The sequence below is a fragment of the Rhea pennata genome, chromosome 18 (genome assembly GCF_028389875.1).
Source record: "Rhea pennata isolate bPtePen1 chromosome 18, bPtePen1.pri, whole genome shotgun sequence".
In the NCBI taxonomy this organism is placed as follows: Eukaryota; Metazoa; Chordata; class Aves; order Rheiformes; family Rheidae; genus Rhea; species Rhea pennata.
The window spans coordinates 12,896,675-12,919,268 of record NC_084680.1 but is presented as its reverse complement, the minus strand read 5'-3'; the positions used below and the strand labels follow the sequence as shown (position 1 = coordinate 12,919,268).

Genomic DNA, 22,594 nt, shown 5'->3' with positions numbered 1-22,594 from the left:
TGCAAGACCTCCAAAAAGCCTGTTGTGGCCTCTGCTGTGACTGGTCCTGCTGGGTGAGGGAGCAGAGGGGGAATTGTCTGCTCAGGGGTGTTCAGACTCTGGCTGGCAGAGGTGGCAGGTCCCTACCTGTCCTCATCCACCCTGCTGTCAGTGTCGTCTGTCTTTTGCCGGCTGCTCCCGTTGAGCAGAGCAAACTCGCTGACCTCGGAGCCCTCCACGCGCCTGCTGAGCCCGTCCTGCCCCTCCAGCACAGCCAAGCACTCATCCCCCTCCTTGCCGTCGTAGCAGGGGCCGCCCCTCTCCAGGCTGAGGAGGTTGAGGTAGGAATCCCCTAAGGCCAGGGCTGAGAGCGAGCCAGGGGCCACAGGGCTGCCCAGGATGCTGGCAGGGGTGGAGGTGGATGGCAAGTTGATGTCCAGGCTGTAGTGGTTCTTCAGGTTCAGTGACAGAGACTGGGCCAGAGACAGGTTCTGTAAGGAGCGGTCGACTGGCGGGGAAGACACGATGCATGGGTGAAAAGCTTGAAGCCTCCAGCCCAGCTCCTCCCCATGGACCATAGGGGCTGCAAGCCAGGTAATGGGGTGGCCCTGGATGCCAGGGTCAGAGCTGCCCAGGTGGGACAGAGCTACTGTCCTGGGTCCCTCACCTGGCTGCCGGCGCTGTGCCTTCACCTCCAGCTCCTTGAGCTGCCTCACCAGCAGGGAGACGTGCTGCAGCAGGTCCCGGTTGGTCAGCAGCAGCTGCCGCACCCGTGCCTGCGCCTCGATGCGCGCCGCCGTCTCGGCCGCCAGCTGATCCTTCAGTAGCTGCACCTGCGGGATGGAAGCTGCGGGGCACGGCCTGGCGCCAGCAGGCTCGGCTTGGCCTGGCCCCGCTGGGCACAGCCTGCCCTGCACACGCCGTCGGCTCTGCGCAGGGTGAGGGTGGCATCGTGGGGCACCTCTCACGTGAGCGGGCCCTCCAGGAGCCCAGGGGAGCTCTCAGAAACACTGAGAATCTCAGCTGCTGCCAGGGACTGCGCCCATGGCACAGGATGCCCAACCCTGGCTTTCCATGTGCTGGAGGTGACCAGCACGTGGCCTCCCATCGCCACTGTGCCATGGGCTGCAGCAGGGAGAGAAGAGCCTGTGCTGCTCGAGAGGGAAGGCAGGAAGCAGCAGGCACCCAGGAGCTCGCTGGGCCACCCCAAGGCTGCAAGGGAGGGTAGGATGGGTACCTGAGCCACAGCCACCTGCGTCTGCTGCTGCTGCTGGAGGAGCTGCTGCTGGAGGAGCTGCAGGCAGTGCTGAGACGCGAGGGGGGTGATGGAGGCCGAGGAGCAGGGGCTGCTCGGGCTGAGCAGTTGCTGGGAGCCGGACGGGTAGAGGGAGCAGTTCTCGGAGTCCTGGGCAGAAAGAGACAGGCTGTGAGCGGTTGCCCAGCTCGGGCTGGCATTCAGACTGTGACTCCCCAGGAGCTCTGCCATGGCCTGCGGCACTGATCCCAGCGCAGCAGAGCTGCTGTCCTCCTGCCAGCACCACGAGGCTATTGAGGGCTGCAGTCTGAGGCTTGCTCTCAGGCGCTGCCCAGCAGTGTGATCCCCAAGGACAGCGTGTTTTAGAGTGACTCCAGGTCTAAATTAGGTGGCTGGGTTGTACCATCAAAGCCTGGCTGTAGCTCTGAACAGGAATGGCAAGGTCCTCAGGGCAGGGAGTGACTCAGATATCCTAGCACCTTTCCCATGAGCGCTGGCTGGGCTGTTTCTTGCTGCTTGGTTATCAGATGCATTGCCTCCATTAAAGCAGTCTATGGCAGGTCCATTAGCATATTAAAAGACCACAGGCAGACACCATCAATAATAAAGGCAAGCAGTTTGTCTCCCCCTTTATCCCTTCTCCCACCCCTTGGAGATGCCCACTCTTAGGAGAGCAGAGCAGAAAAAAGCTGACAAATTTCAGAGCTGCCCCCACTCAGACGGGAGCCTCCTGCTCCCCTGCTCAACACCTCCGAGCTACAAGGCCTGCTGAAACGTGCACCTCATGTGTTAATACTCTCACACTTCCACCTCCCCCAGCCTCGCTATCCTGCGCAGAGTGGATGACTATGCAAAGGATAAGCAATCAATTTACAGCTAGGCTCACTGGACACATTACTTTAAAGTCACCCATTAACCTCAAGCAAAATAAATCCACAAGCACCAGGCTTATCCCTTAGGGCTGAGCCAGAAAGGAAAACAGCAGAGATGGGCTGAACCTGTTCACCAGAGCCTGGAGATGTTAACCTGCTGCCAGGCAGGGTGCCACCCTGCAGAGCCAGCACCAGTGCTAACACACAGTTGGGGGAGCCTGCAGACATGTCATACACTACAGAGGCAGTGCAGTGGCCCTGCGTGTAGCTCACTGCGCCATCCATAGCTCCGGGATCACAGCACAAGGCACGGAGCAGAGCACCCCATTTCCCCAGGGGTGCAGCCAGCTGCCTTGGCAGTCAGGTATGTTTTAAGATGCTGCATTTATAGGGTGACCTTGCAGAGTGCCCTCTCAGGAAGACGGCACCAAGGCCGCTAGCTCTCCTTGTGCCCCTGCCCTCTGCCTCTTTAGCGACAGGTCAGTGGGCAGATCAGCATCTAAAAGGAAGATCACTGGAAATCCCTGCTTTTTGAGCCACAGAAATAAATCCAATTGAATACATTTCATTGGAGCTCTTCTTAGCCATGCTCTGCAAGTGATACAACCATTTAAACTGAAATGATTCCATTAAAGCAGCCAGGAAACACTCACTGAAACAGATCTGCAGAACAGCTTTTAATTATGGTGTTACCATCACTAGCATTGAATTCATTCTCGCTGCCTTTGCTGCAGTGACAGGGCTGCCTCTACTGGGAGAGGAGAGGAGTGGGGCTGCTGCCAGAGTGAGGAGCAAGTCAAAGTGACCGCTAGAGACCAGCACCAGAGGCACAGAAATCCAGCCTGCACAATAGGGAAAACAGTGCCTCCCCAGAGACACCTCTTAGTTTCCAGCTGTCATCTGGGTGCTGCTGGAAGGGAAGGGTTTTCCCTGCCTCACTTCTCCTTTCTAAAGCTGCATGGTCGCTCTCTCTAAATGCACCAAGCCAGAAGCCCTCTATGCTCTGGCCCCAGCTTTCCTGCACCAGTGGATTCTGCCTGGTTTCCAGCTGGGTGCTGTAGCCCCACTCCTTGCTCTCACTTCTCTCCAAGCCCCAGCTGTCAGATGCAGCTTAGCCACAGATAAACTGAATGTTGAACAACTTGTCCTGCAACAGCGGCTGCCTGAGGACCTCAGGGGGCTTTACCAACCATGGTGACTCAGCCCTGGGTGGCTTTGCATGCCCTACAAGCCTGACCTGCAGTATGGGCTGCAGGGAGGCTGAGGCAGCAAGTGCTGGGTGCCAAGAAGGGAAGTTTCTGCTATGGGGTCTCCATGAAAGCCCTTCTCTACAAAGCTGTAAAACAATGACCCTGAGTAGACAGACCCCAGCAGTGGCAGGGTGCATGAACCACCCCCTCAGCCTGTCCCCCCCCCACTATTACCTGGCAGCTCTTGTCTTTCGAGACCTGTCCAGGCTTCAGCATGCCGAGCTCAGCCCTGGCAGTGGGTAGCTCTCCAGGTCCCCTCTCAGACACACAGATCCCATCAGTGTCGATGCCAACCTCATCCACGTCTGTGATCTTGGAGCCCTTCATCTGGTGAACTTCAAATGAGATGGATAAAATAAACCAAAGTCCCCAAACACTGCAGGATCATAGCAACCAATCGGGGCTCTGAGCAGGGCTGGCAGCATAGGTGAAGGCTTAGGAAAAATGCCAAGACTTTTTTCAAGTCTCTGCATGCTGTAGTGGGGCAGGAGCAAAGAAGCATGTTAGTGGAGGGGCTTGTGCTTGCAGGCTATAAGTCCGCTGGAAAAGGATGTTTAGTCTCAAGTTTGCGGTGCCTGGACTGGGAAGGCCTCAGAAAGATGCAGAAAGGCTGGAGAGGCACACGCATGGCCCTGTTGGGCAGGCATTCCCCAGGCCCTCAATCTGAAGGGACATGAAGCTTTTGCTGTCGCCAGAGCTGGCTCGCAAAGGACAAGTGACTTTGGCACTTCCCCATCTCAAAGCCCCTCTGCCATTGCTGTCGAGTGAGGGACCTGCCCAAGCCCCCAGGGAGCTGAAAGTCACCTTCTAGTGGCTGCTCCTCCACAGACTTGTCACTGGCACCGTCTGCCTGGCCGTCAGCATTTTGCAGGGCGTGCTGCAGGCTCAGTTTGTGGCACACCTCGAAGGCCTGCCCTACCGTGCGCACCACTCGCATGGCCTGGCTCTGTGGAGCAAAACCCATAGGCAGGTCAGAGCCCCAGGGGCAGCAACGCTCCCACCTCTCCTGCTCCCCCTCTTGGTAGGGAAAAGATGGATCCTTCCCCCTTCTTCCTACCCAGGCTGGCCTGGGGTTACCCTTGAGATGCATGTGTCTCAGCATGGATCAATGCTCAGTGCATCCTCTTCCCAGTGCAACTCCTACCCCTTTTCCTCTGCTTGGGGAGGCTCCAGCACTGTCCACCACTGGCAAGAGAGCAGGGCCAGCATTTGCCTTGAGTATGGACACTGGCCATGCAGCAACCCCAGAGGACTGCTCCTGGAGATAAGCGCTCTAGATAAGCGCTCTTCTCTCTGTGTGGTTTGAGGTAAAGTGGCTGCACTGTTCTCCTGGCAGCTGGGTCAGGCAGGGAAGAGGTCCCAGGTATGTGTTTTCAGAGACATCTAGCATTAGCACTGCCTCAGTCTCTCCCCCACGATCTGGACTCACTGACCCCAGTGCTTCCTTCTATAGCACAAGATGCAAAGATCCTCCTGCCATCTCTTGCCCTTGTGAAGATATGGCCATGGCCCAGGAGTATCCTACCTTCTTTTTAGATTTGAAGACGTTGCACCTGAAGGAGTTGTTAGCACCGTCCCTCGCAATGTAGCTAAAAATTTTCAAATCTTGAGAATCATGAGACACATAGAAGATTCTAGGCAAAAGAGACATGAAGTAAATTAAACACACAGCAGAATCTCTAACCTCAGACAAACCTTAGAGATTCTTGTGCTCACTGAACAAACCCTAGGGTGGTTCAAAGCATCCAAAAGCCGGAGAAAAGAGGCCATGTATGGCGGATGGCCTTTTCTACAATTATCAAGGCCAGGAAGCAGCTAATTGACAGAACACTTACTGCTTGATGGAAAATCTCCTGGTTTCTAAAGTAGGCAAACGCTTTTTAAAGATTCTGTGAAAAGGCTAAAAAATATATAGTATTAGAAAGTGTGTCTATTTTTAGCCCTGACAATAAATCTCTGCCCTTGCTGCAGTGTAACAGAACTGGCTGTGCCACTTCAGCAGCTGGCCCCAGCTGCGGCCAGCCCAGGGACACCATGCCACAGGTGGTGCCTAACCAGCTGCACTAGCTCTGCCTAGCAGGGGGGTGGAGAAGAGGAGAGACCTCTGGACACTATTAGAGGAGACCTGTACCAGATTAACCAGTGACTTGGGGAACAGCAGAGAGGAACTGTCAGGAGCACAGGCCTATTTTCTTTAATGCAGATGATATAGCACAAAAGCCAGCTTCTCTTAGACACATCTCCCAAGGATGTTAAATTTATTCTCTGGAGTAAATTTAACTCTCTTACTGCTGGAGATAACACCTTTAGCTGCTTCCCAGAAGACAAAGACCTGCAGTGTTTGCCTAGTTCTGCTACTGAGTGGAGAGCCTACAGGACACCCGTGCATGGGGCTTTTGTCTCCAAAATACTTTGAGATCCTACAGTAGGGGCTATGGAAACTTACTGTTATATTACCATGCTTTGTACAAGTTAATTCCCCATAAGAACTTATGCCCGGAGTGAGGCCCTTCTTCAGAAGCACATGGCATCCAGCGAGCCATGCTTTGAAGGAAAACCAAAGGAAGCCGGTCTTCTCAGTCAGAATTAGAGAGTAATTCAGTCTGGAAGGGATCTCTGGAGGTCATCTGGTCCAGCCCCTGTTCAAAGCAGGGCCAACTTCAAAGTTAGAGCTAGCTTCAATGTTAGATCACCCTGTCTGTCTGTCTGTCTCTCAAAAATGTATGAAAAGATTTCCCCTCTGTAGGAATTTTGCTACCTCATGGGCCATTGAAAAAGCCAAGCTTCTTGGAGGTGATAACTCAGCAAGCAGGAGCAGGGAAATGCATCTCCTCTGGTTTGATTAATTGCCTTGGATACAGCTGGTGTAAATTCCCTGCTGCATACCTGTACACAGGATCGTGCATCACTACCATTTTACTCTCATCCCAGGTCCACTCCTTTCTCTGCAAGCAGAGGACAAGAGCAAAATTAAAGTGTGTCAGAGAAAACAAAACTCCACCACTCCACCACTGACAGGCAGGACCATGGAAAACAATGCATTTGTCCCAAGCCAAAATCTGGTCTTCAGTTTGACTATATCACCAATGTCTGTGTAGTTGGTATCTTGGATGAAAAAAAATTCTCTAATCATTTATCACATCTGATCATCTGATCACAGCTTCCAGGGCTGAAAACAGGCCCTAGGATTAATTTATAGTATCAAATATGCAGAAGAGTAATATATTTTGGAGAAAAAGGCTTTGAACTAGTGTTTAGGAGATCTGGATCCAGCTGCTGGCTTTGTTCAGATGTGAATATAGAGGTACCAAGCACAGCATGTGGAATGGAGGGGTGGACTGCAGAGGCAGTACACAAAAAGCTCACCAATACTGACAAAAAAAAAAATTGCATGTCCTAAAATCTTTTTTTCTTTTTTGACAGAAAAAACCAAATTCTCTTCCTACTCTTAGTTTTCCTATTCTTTTTTTCAGCAAGGTTGTTGTTAGTTTGTTTGATGAAAATGTAAAAAAGTGACTCTTTTTTCTGCTGAAAATCCTGGGTGTTTCTTAAGAAAAGGCCAGTTTGGTTAGAAGTTTATTGTGATTATTCTGAGCAGCTCTAATACTCAGACATATTCAAAGCCTACATGTAAAATAACTCCGAGACAGCATTACAGAACCCCCACTAAGATGCAAACATGCAAATCCTGCCTGTGCTTAGCTTCCCGTTGCCTCACTTTCCCTGCTGATCTTTGGAGCAAGTAAAAAAATCTACTTTGTCTATAAAAGGCACAGGCGGTAACCCAGGCCAATAGCTTTCAATGCCCAGCCTCCATGTGACTCCTGCATGGGCCGTGAGAATGTCCAGGGCTTGCTGTAACCTGAATTTTGGAAAGGCTGTTAATCCCCAAACTCAGCAGTTTAACAGAATCCCAGACTACATGCAAGCGGGATGAGACCTTTTACAAATACCTGTCAGGGATGATTTAGGTGTAACAGATCTTACCTCCAGACATGGGAAGTGACTAGCTGGTTTTGTCTAGTTCTGTGAGACACTTGTGGCTTTCCTACAGCGCACGACGCCAGCCGCGACCGTGCAGCACAGCCAGCGGCCCCTCCGGGACTGCTCCGGCTCCCAATTGCCCCACGGGTGCTGGAGAAGTCTCACCTTCTGTTTCTTGCGCAGAATCACCTTCACACCATCCACAGAGACGATGATGTTCACCTTCTTCTTCTTAATGTTCTTGGCTTTGAACTCGTACTGACAAAGAAAAAAAATCCAGATTAGAAGAGATGGAGGACTGGGAGAATACCTGGGACAATGTGCAGTACTGGTCAAACTGAGTTTGACCTTCTGGGCTATCCTAACTTCAAGAGAGAGATTTTCCGAGCCCTCAGTGGACACTCAGCTCTTCTAAAATCTAGCTGTGACCTTCCCGTTCCTGCAGCCTAGGGCCTCACCAGCAGCTGTGAGCGGCACAAGCCTGCGGTTAGGGTTAAACTGGTGCACGACAGGAAGAGCCCAGCGCCCAGGAGGGACTCTCAACACAGCCTTGCTGAGAAGCGGGTGCTTGGTGGCAGGAAGGGGCTTCTGAAGCAGATAGTGGACCAAATACTAGCAGCCTAGATAAGGTGTGAGGGGAAACAGCAGGGTGCTGTTCATTCAGAGCCAGGAAGAACTTTCACGATCTGTTGGCATTTGAAGAGCCTTAAATAGCCCAGTGGGACTCCGCACCAAAGGCTTTACTGCGGAGATGGCGCTTGCAGCAAAAACTAAGCAGTGAATTATGGCATCTCTAGTGTCCTTGTGCTACAGCACTGCAGTGCTTGGGGAATATAAGATCACTTATGAACTGTAAGGAGGGCCAGATGGGTGGCAATAATGTAATTATATCTTAGTCATTTACATAATCACATTAACCTCAGTGGGCTCAATACCTCTGGAAAAAAAATCCAGCTCCTTATCTGCAGGTGTTGGCAGTCTGAACTCACCTCCATTTGTGTTAAAAATTAAACTGCCGGCTTTTAAATGTTGCTTTTGATGGTAACTAAGAAGCATGACAGAGGCCTCCAGCTCTGGAGACCTGTATTTCCAGTGCTGATCCTTACTGGCCCCATGCTAGGCATTGTTTTAGCTTCCAAATACAGCATTTTGACACCTCATATTTTTGTGTTCTTCATCTGAAATCCAGCTTTCCTGGGCCTGATCCTAAATTTATCTTAGCCAGCATACATTCATTACAGTCAGTGTAGCCACAGTAACAGACACCATGCATCTTTTAAAAAAGAAATTCTTTGGATTCACTTGATGTATAGTTTCCTTAGCTTGAAAGCAGAGATTACAAATCCCCCATTTTAATAGTCTGATAATGTAAACTGCTGTGACAGAGCTGGGGGAATGGGCAAGGGAGCCGTCACAGGGATGTCTCTATCCATGCAAACAGCAGCAGCGAGGCTACGAACATAAATGTTACGTGGACTTCTGAACCGCACAGGATCCTGCCAGAGCCACGAGACGCGGCTGCTGGCTTGTCGGGCTCCATCGCAGGCATTGCCAGCCCCTCGCAACGCATTCAGAGGCCACTGACACAGCTCAGGAGCTCTGCAGCAGCTGCCAGGCCGCAATTCAGAGAGGAAACGTCCCTAAACGTCCCTGAGCTCATTCCACATTCAGTCTAGTTTATTAACAAAAATGGATACACTTTTCCTTTTTTTTTTTTTTTTTCCTCCACAGGCTAAGGACTGGCTCCAGCTTGCTGCTGAGTTGCAACTCGAAGCATCAGGAGAAAGAACAGCAGAGACAGGCTGCCTGCATGAAATGCACTGCAGTCCCCAAGCAGGAGACCGCTGCCTTGCACCAGCCTGTCGGATCAACACCTCTTTCCTCTGCATCGACTCAGATCCTGGTGGCAGTTATGAGATAACGTGGTCCCTAGCGGAAGCTCTCCCCAGACAGGGGCTGTGGCCTTGCTGTCCTTTCCGTACAGCAGTCCCAGGTTGCAGGGCTGGTGCTTCCCTTTCTTGAATTCCAGCCGTGCCAGACCCCTTGCTGGTGGCAGTGCTGCGCCATCCGGCCTCCGCAGGGAAAACGCACCGGCACGAGGGAGGCGCGAGCGCAACGCGAGCAGGCGCTGCTGGGACAGGAGGTGCCTGTGCGCCCTGTCCAGCCTCCGCGGGCTCCCGGGGTGAGTTTTGCCGCATGGCTTTGGAGAACAGACTGTGAGACTCATTCATGGAGGATAAGCGGGTGTGAGAGGCTCTGTGCGTGCTGAAGCCTAGCTGCACTGTGTAATTAGACACTGGATCAGAAACTTCAGCTCTTTATATAGCCAATGGAGCTGCAGAGGCAATTCAGATACTAAGGGAGACGAGGCACCTCTTTCAGAAGCCTGACGCGAGCCCCTCGGGGTGGGCGGCTCCGTGGGAGCAGGGCACCCAAGTGCTGCAGAGGAGGTGCGAGCTTCTCCGGCTCCTCCGCACTGGTCATAAGGCATGCTGGCCTCACTGCCAGAAAATGCGATGGCTTTCATGTTTATCAGGCTTTTGACACCACTCACAGAATTCCTAGCACTCTGCAAGGCTTATGATATCAGACAGACCCCTAATTACACCGTCCCCTTTTGATCTCACCATGAATTATTATTCTGAGACAAGCTCTTTAAAAATCTATCTATAGCACACTCCACGTGAAGTCAGAGCTAAATTTGCTATACACATTTTTTATTTATAGGGAGGAGAGAACAGCTACGGGCGAAAAGGCAGTTGTGTCCCTCAGCCTTCAGGCAGCTGCTCCCTGCTACCGCGTGTCCAGCCCCAGCACCCCACTCCCACGCCTTGGTCCATCCTGCAGCCAGGAGATTCCCGGGGCACCCACGTCTCTGCAAGGTGTCCCTGCGTGCCAGGCACCCGAGGAAGGGCAGGGTGTCCCCTGTGCACCCTCAGGCAGCCTCCGATGGGTGCTCCAGAGCTGCGAGGCAGGGAGCCTGGAGCTTTCCCCTTCCCTGCATTTAGCATCACCAAGCTGCTCCTCCTTGTCTGCTTGCAAGAATGTCAGTAAAACTGCGATGGATTGTTCTGCCTGCTAAAGAGCTCTATTTATCTCTCTTTGTGTACAAATGGCTGGGAAAATACTAGCCAAGCTTTCCAAGAAAGAAAGAGTGAGCAATACAGTGTATTTTCCCCTTGTAGCAACAGGGGTGCAATTACATTCAAACAAGGCTCTTTAGTGAAAGGCTTTAAGCAAAGTCCAACTCTGGGTTTTGCTGAGGTATTTTTTCTTTCTGTCTTGGGCAGAAAGAAGACAACTGGGAGCAGTGGCAGTGCGTTTCCAAACAGTGCCACGGGTGTGCGGGATGTTTCTTGAAGTGCAGGGCACTGCAGCCAGCCAAACACCCCTCGCCCCTTCAGCCTGGGACAGGGCCCACGCTCTGGCTGCAGTGTGGGGACGTCCTGGGTGCTGTGCAGAAAGCCCTGCCCCAGCTGTGTGTGTGCCATGCACAGCCTTGATCCTCACTGTCTGCAAGCAGCACCTTTGGCTCAGGATTTGGCCCTTGGCTGCAGCATCATCAGGGATGGAAGAGGCAGGGGAGTTAGCCTGTCCTGCTCACTCCGTGCTGGCTGTGGCCACGGCTGTTGCACCTCGCTGCTGCATCCTTGCCAGATCGCCTTCAAAAGGCCAACGCAGCACATGCTTCATGCAGGAGAGGAGCCAGGGTTTCAGCTATAGGTATGATGGAGCAGAGCAGGAAAGCACAGTTAGCTTGGCTTGAAAATAATTAAAGCCCACTAGGCCCTGAAATCCTTTCCAAAGGGTGAAATTCTTCAAGCAGCAGGAGACCTTAGGATGACCCCACACGATGAGCTGCTTTGTATGCAGACCAGTTGTGCCAGCTGGACGAGAGAGCGATACTGCAGGGAGCAGGATGGGGTGAGCACCTCGCGAGCGCTGCTGCACCCGCTTGGGTTAAAGATGCTCTCTCTGTCTCCGCACATAAGAAGCAGATGGAATACAACTTCAGTCATTTAATTGCTTCCTTTCAAGCAAGAATCAGTGGGGTAGTATTTTCACTAATCGGGGTTTACATAAGGACAAAAAGCAAATGAAAAAATATACTGCAAGGTAGCACACTTTATCTCCTATAAAAATGTTCATGTATAAACTAATATACATATGAACACGAGGCTCCCTGGTTAACCTTATACTGTCATTAGAGAGCAAAGTCTATTCATCAAATGTTTTTGTCTTACTATTGCATTCATAAGATTTTTTTCCAAATTTGTCAAGATTACTGACAATTCAAAACCCACACAGCAGTGTTCGTTTTCTGTGCTGCCTCTCAAAATTCAATAGTTATTCCCTGGCTGATTGTGCTATCCTCCGGTGGAAGTCTTTTTGGATGTTAAAGCATCTGGAATTGCCCTTATAAGAGGGGAGTTAGTGGGCAAACCTGACAGTTTTCTTAGCTATGGAGACAAGATGGGATGTTTTAAAAGAAATGCAGGTCAGAAAAGTGCATTGCATCTAATTTAATTTAGCAACTTCATTAATCTCCACACTAATTCTATTTCTGATTTGTCTGACCTAAAATACATTCTGTGTGTGCTTTTAAATTCCTGTGTTCAACTCCCTGCCTTTCACACTGGTTCCACATACTGTTGGCATGTAATATTAACTTCCCCAAGAGCTAAAAACTGTATGACTAGCAATGTTAATGGAGCTGTGTAATGCATATTTCATCTCATAATTCCACCCAAGCAGATATAAATTACACATGCAGTTACCAGCTTCCATCTGCTGATGAAAGAGATGGGCTAATGCACATTTGAAATCATATGCAGTTTCCAGCACTACGAACAACTTGCATGAATAGAGCTATTCAGGGAAGCAATTCTTAATGTGATTAATTACTAAAGGTATCAGGGCCTTCATTATGCAAATGAAAACTGTCATAAAATAGAGAGTTTGCAAGTCTTAGAAAGAGCCTCAGTTTCAAGAAAATGCCCCTTTCTCATTAGCAAAGAGCAGAAGAGCCAGACAAGGGCAGTGAGAGCCAGGACACACCAAGTATCACAGTTTGAAATGGTGTTTGCTATTGCACAATGTAAATTGTATTAAGGGAAGTTGAGGCACAAGCTGTCCAGGTTTTTGAAACAGGAATATATCCATGTTCACAAATGCTGTTGGGTCAGCGCTTTGTTTGTATGCCCAAAGGAAGATGCCACAAGCTTGGAAATGGGCCTATTTCTTCCCGCAGCCGTAAATACCTCAGCTAGCCCTTAATCTGCTGTCCAGTCCCCACCCTCCTTTCTCCCTTGGCCCCTGGTCTGGTAGGACGGCAGGATGTTTGAGGCCATAAACAACCCTGCAACAGTAAGTGGCTCCAGCCTTTCCCCAAACCTTCCTTCTAGACGGACACAGGAAGCATGGCAATGAGGAGGTGGAAATCTGTTCGGTTCTGCTCCCTGACACAGCGGCTCCTGGCAGCACGACGCCAACAGGATGTGACTGGTCCACGTTACTGCTCACCTGGCACGTGGTGATGGCATGACACGTATCTGATCCAAGCAGCATGGGGACGTGTCTTTCCTTCCCACTGCAAGGGCAGTTTGCAACCTCTCATGCTACACAAGTAGCATTTTAGGCATTAACACCATGAGAAATCCAAGTATTTCCAGTTCAGGAATGTTATTAAATTCAAACCAAACTAACCCTCCATGGCATGAGGACATGGTGTTATCTCAACTTCTGTTTGAATTAATAATGCTTGGAGTGCTGCTGCTTGGAAATGATGCTACAGAAAGCTCGGGAGTTTTTTTCTGAGCCAGTGCAGATTACTAGAGCTCTGTTTGCCTCTCAGGACCTGACAAATGAGTAATGTCAGTTCCCACACCCTTTGGACCACGGACTGCCGTCCAGCCTCAAATCCCCCTGTGAGTCACCACGTCCCCTTCTGCATCACACCTCTAAGTGACAGCACTGGCAGGGAGGTGCATTTTCACAGGTCAGCTGCAGCCCACGCACGGAGGCCTCGGGAGCCTCCGTTTGGGAATCACTGGGTTACGGCCTTTCTGTTGTTCGTCTTGGAAAGCGTATGCCTGTCTGAATCCTCTGAACTCCGCGTGCCCGGCCGCAGGCTCAAACGCTCACAGGGCGCTGGCGGTTTGAATGTGGCTGGGCATAGTCTGGGTCTGCACTTCTGTAACTGGGCAACGTGGAAACAAAAGCTACACAGGAAGCTGCCGATTCCAGGAGTGCACCTCCTGCCCAGTGGAAAAATGAGAATTTATGATCCTTGGAAACATAATACTGTTGAGCGGAAAGCAGAAACCGAATGGGGAGTACAATAGGCAAGAAGAATGCTGGAAAAATACCCCAAGTCTTTTTATCTCATTTAAATTAGCTCCTTCCACCATCCAACAAATTCCCTGTGGATACCAAAATCCGTTGGTGATCTGAAGGGAGTCAGGGAGCTATCGCATCCCTGCTGGTCTCTGGGAGCCCCCGGGAAGGGCAGAAAGGAACTGCGATCGCTGTCTATTACGCGGCGTTTATATATTCCTAGTTCCGTGCGCTGGGAGCGCTGCTTGCCGCCTGCAGGGGCCGGGGAAGGCTCGCGGGAGGGAGGACGCCCGGGCGCTCGCGCTCCAGACCACACACTTGTCCTGCGGTGCTGTGGGAAGGGCTTCAGCGACCGCTCTGCGCACGCTGCACCGCGGTGTCACGGCCTGCCCTGACCGCAGAGTTTGACAGACCCCCGCAATCCTCTGCTCCCCACTGCTAATTCTACTCAGGAGCTGGCTGCCACGGCCAAGGCGGTGTCTGAGCGCGGCCCTCTCTATCCCCCCTCGAACCTGAGCATAGCCTCAAGTTCAGACTCCCCTGTGGAGTTAAACCCACATTCCTACACTAAGTGTCCAACAACTGGACTAACAGCGTTCTTGCAAAGCTAGTGAGCAGCTTCCCATCCTTGACATTGCAGTGTCGCAGAAGGAAGTATTTCCTGGTTGTTAAGTGGGGACCAGGATTCATGGGACTAGAGAGGGCAGAAAGTCCTTTCCCGTCACAGCCATTTCGTGCAAGTAACCCACCCGGAGCGGCGAGCAGCTGAAAGAGGGCTTCCCCAGCAAGCGCACTGGCTCCAGGAGCTCGGTAGGTGCCTTTTTGAAGGACTCCACCTAAACCACCAGCTCCCAGGCAGTCTCCACAAAACCTGCCTGGCAATGCAGATGTCCCTGGCCACAGCCCGAGCTGCAGAGACTTGCTTACAGCCTGCGTTTTGGCAAGAAAGGTACCATGAGATTAGCCAAGCCACAGGTAGTGCTGCTGGCCAGCCCTACGGTCACCACCCAGGTGCAGGAACTGCGGACAACTTATCACACAGATGTGGCAAAAGGGGTGACAGGAAAATCCAGTCTATCAGCTCCAAATTTCCCTGACACACATCATCCACAGTACATTCAACTATCTCCTTCCTAACACTGGTTTGGTCTGGCAGGTAGACACTACTCCTATTTCAGAGATGGAAAGGAGAAGCAAAGAGAGACAGAAGAGACTTGTCCAGGTCTGCAAAAGGAAGTTGCTTGTAGGTTTGTCAAAAAGCAGGGAGTGGACTCAAGGACTGTGGAGTCCCAGCACTCAGCTCCAGCTGAAGGACACCCTGCTCTGCACCACCAAGCACAGGTGCCTCGCCGGAGCAGCTGCACAGTGAGCTGTGCTGAGACCTCTGCCTCATTACACTTTGATCAGCTGGCAGCAGTATCCAGGGGCACTGGTTTGCATTTCTCTGGAGGAGTGTGTAAAGCTAACAGCTTAGCAGCTTATTGCCCAGACCTGAGGCAATCTGATTTTGCACAGATTTATGCTTCTGGTTTCCAGCTAGACACCGCACATCCACAGTCAAGGCCCTGAATGCACTAATAGGCCTTAATGGCCTGACCAGCCTCACCTGGGGTCTCCACCCACAGCCCTGCCTATGGGCCCCAAGCTCCATTTAAACTCAGCCCTGAACATTCAGTCTTTTTTTTTAAGCTGTGTTGTAGGAGTGCTGGTCTCTAGCTGCAGCTATACCTAGCCATAGACCCTGACTTGTGGACTGACTCCCTGGCTTGATCTTGGACCTGTCTTATCACTATATATACATGTCCAGGGATTGCAGGACTGCATCTGATCCCAGTTATGCTCATCGGAACAGGTCTTGATCTGCAGATTGACTTCTTGGTTTGTCCTCATACCTGCTTTGTTACCACAGGCTTCCTGATCGGACTCTTGGTCAAAGCTGGCCTCCATCTCCAGGTCTGCACTGCTCAGGTACTGTGGGATGGGGCCAGTTGGTGAGGTCTCTGCCTTGCTGGCTGTTGTTGTGCCTGGCTTCCAGCTCCCCTTCATTTAGGGAGCAGCTAGCTGTCACTACTCTGTGACAGTGAGGGGCAGAGCATGTGGCCCCTGTGCACAACTTCCTTGGTGCCCATGCAGAAGCACCTCATTAGTGAGGAGGTAGCTGGCCAAACCCCTTGCTAATAGTCAAACTCAGTGGCCAAGCTCTTGATACAGCTAGAGCTGAACAATGCTTCAGGTTGAGGGGGGCAAGGGATGCAGGGCAGTGGAGAGAACTGAAAAACTCTGAACTAAGCTGGGAAAATATCTGCCTTTCTGAAGTTTCCAATTTGGTATTGTCAGCAGTATTTTAATTAGTTTAATCTGCAGGTTTTCTTGGACCTGTGCCCCACAACTCCTCAGCCATCATGAGTGTGCTTCAGCCATGCTTAGCTAGGTCTCAGGCTTAGCTCACAAATGCAGCTCTCAAATTGTTTCTTGAAAGTTGTCTGTAAATGGAAATGGGAGTGTGAGCTTGGCACAGCTCCTCTTGGTTCAGGCTTTGGCCACCTTTCAGACCACTACAGAGAGACAAGCCTTTTCTGTTTCTTTCTGAGATGCTCTTTTGGGGACAGAGGTTTCTGAAAGACGCAAGAAAAGGCAGGTTGGGCATGTCTGGCCTGTCTGCTTCATGCTAAGTCCTATTTTGGCTTTGGAGACTGACTCCAGGGTGATGTACACAAATGAAGCCACAATATTGCTTAGGGTCTAGCAAAAAAATCCCCTAGGAAGCAGTATGAGTGCCAATCTTTCTGCCACACTTTCTGGAAGCTGCAGAGAAGCAGCTTGTGAATAATGGGAGACCAACCTGTGGATCCAGGCTTTCCAGACACTTCCTGCAACAGCTTTAGGGCTCCAAGTGTATTAAAATGAAGCACTGTCAGGCTGCCTCAGCTCAGAGCTTGTATACTCTCTACGTTCTGTTACAGACATCCTGCGCACCACTGTCATAGACTTCTTTCTGGTAGCTTGGCGGAGTGAAGGTTCATGGAGATTTTGAGGTAAATAAGCCTGTGAGGTACTGTTTTAGGAAAACTTTCTTTCACGAAAGAAGCAGTACAGCTCAGCAAAATATTACTTCCTGCTTTTCCAAATATTCAGAACAATGAGCACTGGGAGTTGGCTAATTTGAAGACCTTCCCCCGGAACAGAGCTTCCCCCTCCCCTCTTTTTTGACCATGAGTACTGAACTGTAGCTTTTCTGAGCTGGTAAATATTAACTAGAGTCCCAGCTTGGGAAACTGAGGCATGGGGGAAGGTAACTTATTCATCAAAAGTTTGCCTGGCAAGTCAAGACAGAGCAGGTAGTTGAAATCAGGAGTTTCTGGCATCTGCTGATGAGGATTACACATCTTCATTGCATGGCATGTATAAACTTGTGAGCTCCAGAAGGGCTGTGGTCCCCAAGGCTCACCCATCAGTCACTTTTGGCCTCCAGAGAAGCTCAAGCCTCCATGGTGCTCTGGTAAGGAAGGCTGTGCCTCTGACTTTTTGCCTATTTACAGCATAGTTAGATTTGCAGAGAAACATTAAACTGCTGCTTAGTGTGAGGAAGAAATGCAAACAGGGACCTGCTTACCTCAGTACAAACTGAGGTCTGCTCTCTGGCTGCAAGGTGTGTATATTGAGTAAAGATCTGCCTGATGCCCTCAGTCAATTGTATTTCCTGGCCTAAGAAACACAGGTTTCCAAGAAGATGCCCAAGCTGAGGCCACCACGCTGAGGGATCTGCAATTGGTTGTGCCTCAGTTCAGCAGTTAAACCCTCAAGAATCCCTTTCCACGCACCAGTGTGTCTGGGAGATGAGCTGCTAAATTCACCTCACCTTTAGGTAAGATGGTGAAGGCAAAGGATGTAGCTGGTGTTTAGCAGCTCCTTTGAGCCAGTCAATAGGGTGCGGAGCAAGGTGAGCTGGCAAGTACGCTCCTGGGGAAACCAGAGCTCCCCCACATGATGGGAGCTGGTGGGGAGAGAGGTGCAGGCAATGGCTCTTATTAGAGACTTCACCTTTGAAAAGAAGCAAAGTTTCTTTGCCTGTTTTTTAGAAAGGGTGGGACAAAAGCAGCCTTTTCATTGCCTCATCCTAGCTAAAGAGATACTGTGATGCTGCTGAGCTCCATCCTGAGACACAAGCAGCCTTACAGCCCAGAGCAAGGTGACATCATCTGGCCTTTGGTGTCTCTCTGACAAAAGCACTATTGTGTGGCTGCCACTTCCAGGAACCCCCTGCTGTCCCCAGGTTTAATAGAGAGCTTTCCCACACACAGCCACCCTGGCCTTGCCTTGCCAGGGTGGGCTGGTCCCAGCTCCCAGGGAAGCTTGGTCTTGTTCTCTTCTCTACCTCCATTCACTTAGCAGCAGAAAACAAATTACCTTTTCTGTCTGCAGTGCAACCCATCTGGAAGGGGAGGCTGGGAACTGGGGCAAGGGCTCTGTGCATGTCTAAGAATCAGGCTTCAAGCTGGTGGCAGCATGTTCTGATTGCCAAACATGAGGGCAGTTGTGATTGCAGTTTGACTTCCAGGCTGTGTCTAACCTTACCATATACCTCCACCCTGGCGTTAGTACCCACTGGGCAGACCTGTGCAATGCCTCTCACGTGTGCCCTGCTGTCCTGCCACTGTTGCTCAAAGCTGATGCTCTTCCCTCTCACAATGACCGAGGGAAGCTTAGATGATTAATTAGTTTCAGTAATGAAGTAATGTCTTGGGATTCCCTGCCCCCCACTTCAGAGTCTCACATACCAGGCACTGAGTGGATATACAGAGGAAAATGGTTCCCTATCTCAAGGAGCTACTGGATGAGACAAAGTGCTAATTGCATTATAAGCAGGTCAGAGTCACCTGAAATACCCCTTGGAAGTGAAATTGCATTTAATACATTGTGACACCTTTAATTCTGTATTGCCTTATAAACATCAGTGTCAAGAAGCCAAGGCAGAGAAGGTCCTGTTGGTAGTTTTCTGTGCACGTTTCATATCTTAGTTACCTTTTGGCCTGGTATGTAGTGTAACAGGCAAGTTAGCAGATTTAATTTATTTAAAACCTTATTCATAAATATTCAAACAAAGCCCAGAAGAATAGGAGCCAGAACTCTGCAGCAGGCACAGAGCTCCATGAAAAAGCCTCAGACTCCCTGCATGGTTGTGGGAAGGTAACTGAATATTTTGTGCATCAGTTTCTTGTCCACAAAGGCAAGGATGCTTCATTTCTGCTTCAATCAACTGTCCTGGTTACAGCTTGTCTCCTGCTAAGTGACAGTTGCACAGCACCTAGCTGACAGGGCCCAGGCCATGAAATATTGCCTGTACAAATACACAAGGAGGCAGCAACTGAGGATTTCTGCTGCTTGCTCCAAAGTCCCTTTGGCACATGCAATCCCACCCCCACTCCTCCCCCATGAGCTTCTCAGATCTACTTGCACAGTGACACATTAGCAAGATGTACAAGCCTCAGGGAGGGAGATCAGAGGAGCAGGGGAGATGTTCCTTGCCTATTTCTCACCTGATGTTACCATAGCTGAGCTGTGCAGAGTGGGGGTGATGCTCTTGGAGGCAAGGGGGGAGAAGGGACAGTGGTGATTAACAGGACTGCTCTGCTGTCTCTCTGGGAGTTGGTGTTTATTACTTGTTCACTATATAGCTTGTTCAGAGAGAGAATATAAATTAAAAGCCTATTTTCATTCTTCTGTGGTTTTTTGTAGGAACAGTCCTGACAGCTGTTCCTCAGGGAGCATAGGGATAGTTCAGAGCACAGACAGTGTGTGACTGCAGGAACAGGCAGGATCTGCGGGTGGGAGAGCTGCAGTGCAAGGGTAGAGGTGTGCAGGGTGTTCAATGAGTGCCCTGACATGGCATGGAGATGGGGAGAATTCCTCATCCTGCTGCCATGCTCTAAAGAAGGCATATGCCAGAATTTCAAGCCTCTAAATAATGCAGCGTTTCCCTCTGCGTTTGTGTAACAACGCTATTTTAGTTTAGGTAGTCAAAACGAAGGAGGATGGCAAACCAGAAGCTAAGGCAGCTAGTGAGTCAGGCTGGTGAGCCATGCCATCTGCAGATGGCAACAAGGGCTGAGGAGGAAGCAGTCAGCGCTCCTGAGGCTCAGCGTGAGGCAGGGGAGGTTAGGAATGCAGAACAAGAATGAGGAAAGTCCTGTCTGCTCTGATCAGTAAATAAATCAACCTAGACCCTGGCCTGCACTCTGCTCCCAAGAATGATAGGTGTCCTGCTGGTTCTTCCCTATTTCAAGCACCTGATGCTCTGTGGTCAGGAGAAGGAGCTTGGTTGCAGCCTCCTCCTTAGAGCTAGTGTGACTTCAGCATGTCAGGGGAGAGCCATCCTGAGCATGCCCATCTGGGGCATATACTTACCCAAAGGAGGAGCAGTAACCTAGTTTGTTTTCATGAAAATTTGGAGAAGCTACATCTGCATGATACAAACTCTGCAGGGAGGGACCGTTTTCTGGCTTCTAACTTACTATCAAGCATCATATGCATTCTGGATGATGTCCTCCATGCCTGCACCTCATGGTTTTTCCTGATAACTTATTAGAGGAATTTGCCTTTTTTTTTTTTTTTTTTTTTAATATCTGAAGCAGAGGAATTTGGACTAGGCATCTCTACTTTTGAGCAGGCAGAATTCAAGCTAGAATGAAAAACTGATGTACATTTGCATTCAGAAACAGTATTTGATTACAAACTAGACCAGAATGAAAATGTGAGGGATGCAGAGCTCCTTAGTGCGTTGCTATTTGCAGGCTATGTTTCATGCCTCATTTGCTAGGTGCAACCAGGTTTTGCTCTCTGTGTTCATGGCAGAGAGCCCTTTGCTAGCTCAAGCTCTGGGTGCAGCTGAACCATTTGATTTCTCAATGCCAGCTACTTTCATAAACATACTTGCTACATACTGATCTGAGACAGTCAGGGACAGTGCATGCTAACACAATCATCTGCTTTACTGCCAGGCAAGAAGACTTTTCTGTTGGTGTGCAGTACCTCCTGCTTCTGAAATATCTTGCCTCCTTAGCAAAATCAGCAGTCAGGTCTGTCTTGTGTTTAGATGCAGTCTGCAAGAGTGATTTTCTAAAGCATAAATTCTTTCTGGAGTCAATGGGAATTAGGAACCTTGACTGTTCTGAACAATACACAAAATGCAAATATATCTTTAAATAGCTGCCCAGGAGTTCTTGTATTGTGCTTATTTCTAGAATTCAGTAAAAGAGAACACAAATGAGCATGCACCTTTCCCAACAGGCAGATGTCAGTCACACTGCATATTACCCAGGTGTAAGGACACTGAGAAGTGAGGCAAAGATGGGCTTGCTTCTTGCTAAGTGGCCTTTGATTAAAAATTACTGAACATTAATGAAATTGCCAATGGACTGCGGTAGCCCTTCTGTAGTGATCCCTAAATCTAAAGGCAAGTCTCTGGGTTCTCCTTTCAATGTCCATAAAATCTTGCACTCAAGTCAGGAAACAGGAGTGTTGCTATATGAAATGAAGAAAATTCAATGCTATTTGTATCATGTCCAAAACTCAAGAATATCAAGCAGTTCAATGACTCTTATCAGCCTCAGGGAAGCTACTAAGGTTAGTGAATCATGGTTGGAAACATGGCCCAAGTTTAGATAGCAGAGAATTTGGATGAAGGAGGTTTTTACGGTATCAGTATTTGTCACAGTGGTCCTGTGCGCTGTACAGAGCATCACAGCTGAGTGACAAGGCAGCAGCAAGCAGGCTGGATTAGTCTTTTAGGTGCTCAGACAAAGGAGGCTACCAGGTCATTTGTTCAGCCATTTCCAGGCTTGCGGTGCTGGTCAGTGTGTGTGTGTGTGTGTGTGTGTGTGTCCAGTTTCACTTCTCCATTCCTGTTGGCTCCACTCTGCTGTGAACCCCAGTGGTCCGGGGCTAGTTGTGCCAGCAGCTAGGTGTGAAGCTGGGAACATTAATGCAGCCCGCAGAGACAGCGCCCTGCTAATACTGTGAATGATTAGCCATAAGCAATGTTTCCTGCCCCCAGTTTACAGCCTCTGGTGCTTGGACGTGAGGAAGCAGGACTTGCAGGAGACCAGTGCGACCCCACAGGAGGTGACAACATTAATAGGACAAAATGCTTCCAGGGCTGGAAGTTTAGGCCCAGTAATCATTAACTGCATGGAGTGCAGGCTGTAGCAGGACTGAACCAGTCTGCAACGGCTTGGGATCACTGAACCATTGCACTCCATGAACTGTATATGGCTCTGCAGTGGGTACAGGACAGAGCTGCCCTGCTCGGAGCAGCCCTAACCCACATTCCTGCCCTGCTACAGGGGAGAGGGCAGGCTGGTGCATTTATTGGGTCCCACTGATTTCTCAGGAATGAATATTCAAAAGCCCCCTGAAGATTAACCTAGGCATTAAGCAGGGAGCTAAGCAGCTGGCAAGCAGCTTCCTGTGGGCAGCTCATCCTGTAATACTGGATGCCAAGCTGCCTGCTCAGCCCTGATGCAAACAGCCATGAGCCTGCAGTGAGGCAGTTGGTATTGAGGACAGATACCAGCAGTTTGGCCAGTTGTACTGAAGTATTCCCATGCCTAAATAGGAACTGTGTGCTGATACCTTCCTGGAGCCAGCTGTAAAAGTCTGGTCTTCCCATCTCACTGCAACTACCTTTAAAAAGTCTCTGCTCTTCTACTCATGACAGAAAAAACTTATTTTTGGAGAGAAAACCCTGAAGGTGAGACAGTCTGGGATCCCTGAGTGTGCATTAGACTTGGCTTTCAGACAGCACAGTAATTCAGGGCCCTGGACTGTGATGCCCTCTGCAAAGCAAGAGGCTGCATCCTCCTTTCCATCAGCACCCACTTGGTTCTGGTATTCAGTCACCAGCAGCAGCAGAGTGACAG

The 22,594-nt window shown here is 50.2% G+C and overlaps 1 protein-coding gene across 2 annotated transcripts in view; it reads right to left on the bottom strand.

Moving 5' to 3' along the window:
- LOC134148723 (carboxyl-terminal PDZ ligand of neuronal nitric oxide synthase protein-like) overlaps nt 1-22,594 on the bottom strand; it is a 39,556-nt gene that overhangs the window by 2,432 nt on the left and 14,530 nt on the right. For both annotated transcript variants that reach the window (XM_062591164.1, XM_062591165.1), the window contains 8 exons: nt 7,506-7,598; nt 6,243-6,301; nt 4,882-4,990; nt 4,161-4,302; nt 3,531-3,691; nt 1,217-1,384; nt 647-812; nt 127-487 (listed from right to left, as the gene is read on the bottom strand). In XM_062591164.1, the coding sequence (XP_062447148.1) occupies nt 127-487; nt 647-812; nt 1,217-1,384; nt 3,531-3,691; nt 4,161-4,302; nt 4,882-4,990; nt 6,243-6,301; nt 7,506-7,598 (1,259 nt within the window). The remainder of the gene's footprint in view (nt 1-126; nt 488-646; nt 813-1,216; nt 1,385-3,530; nt 3,692-4,160; nt 4,303-4,881; nt 4,991-6,242; nt 6,302-7,505; nt 7,599-22,594) is intronic.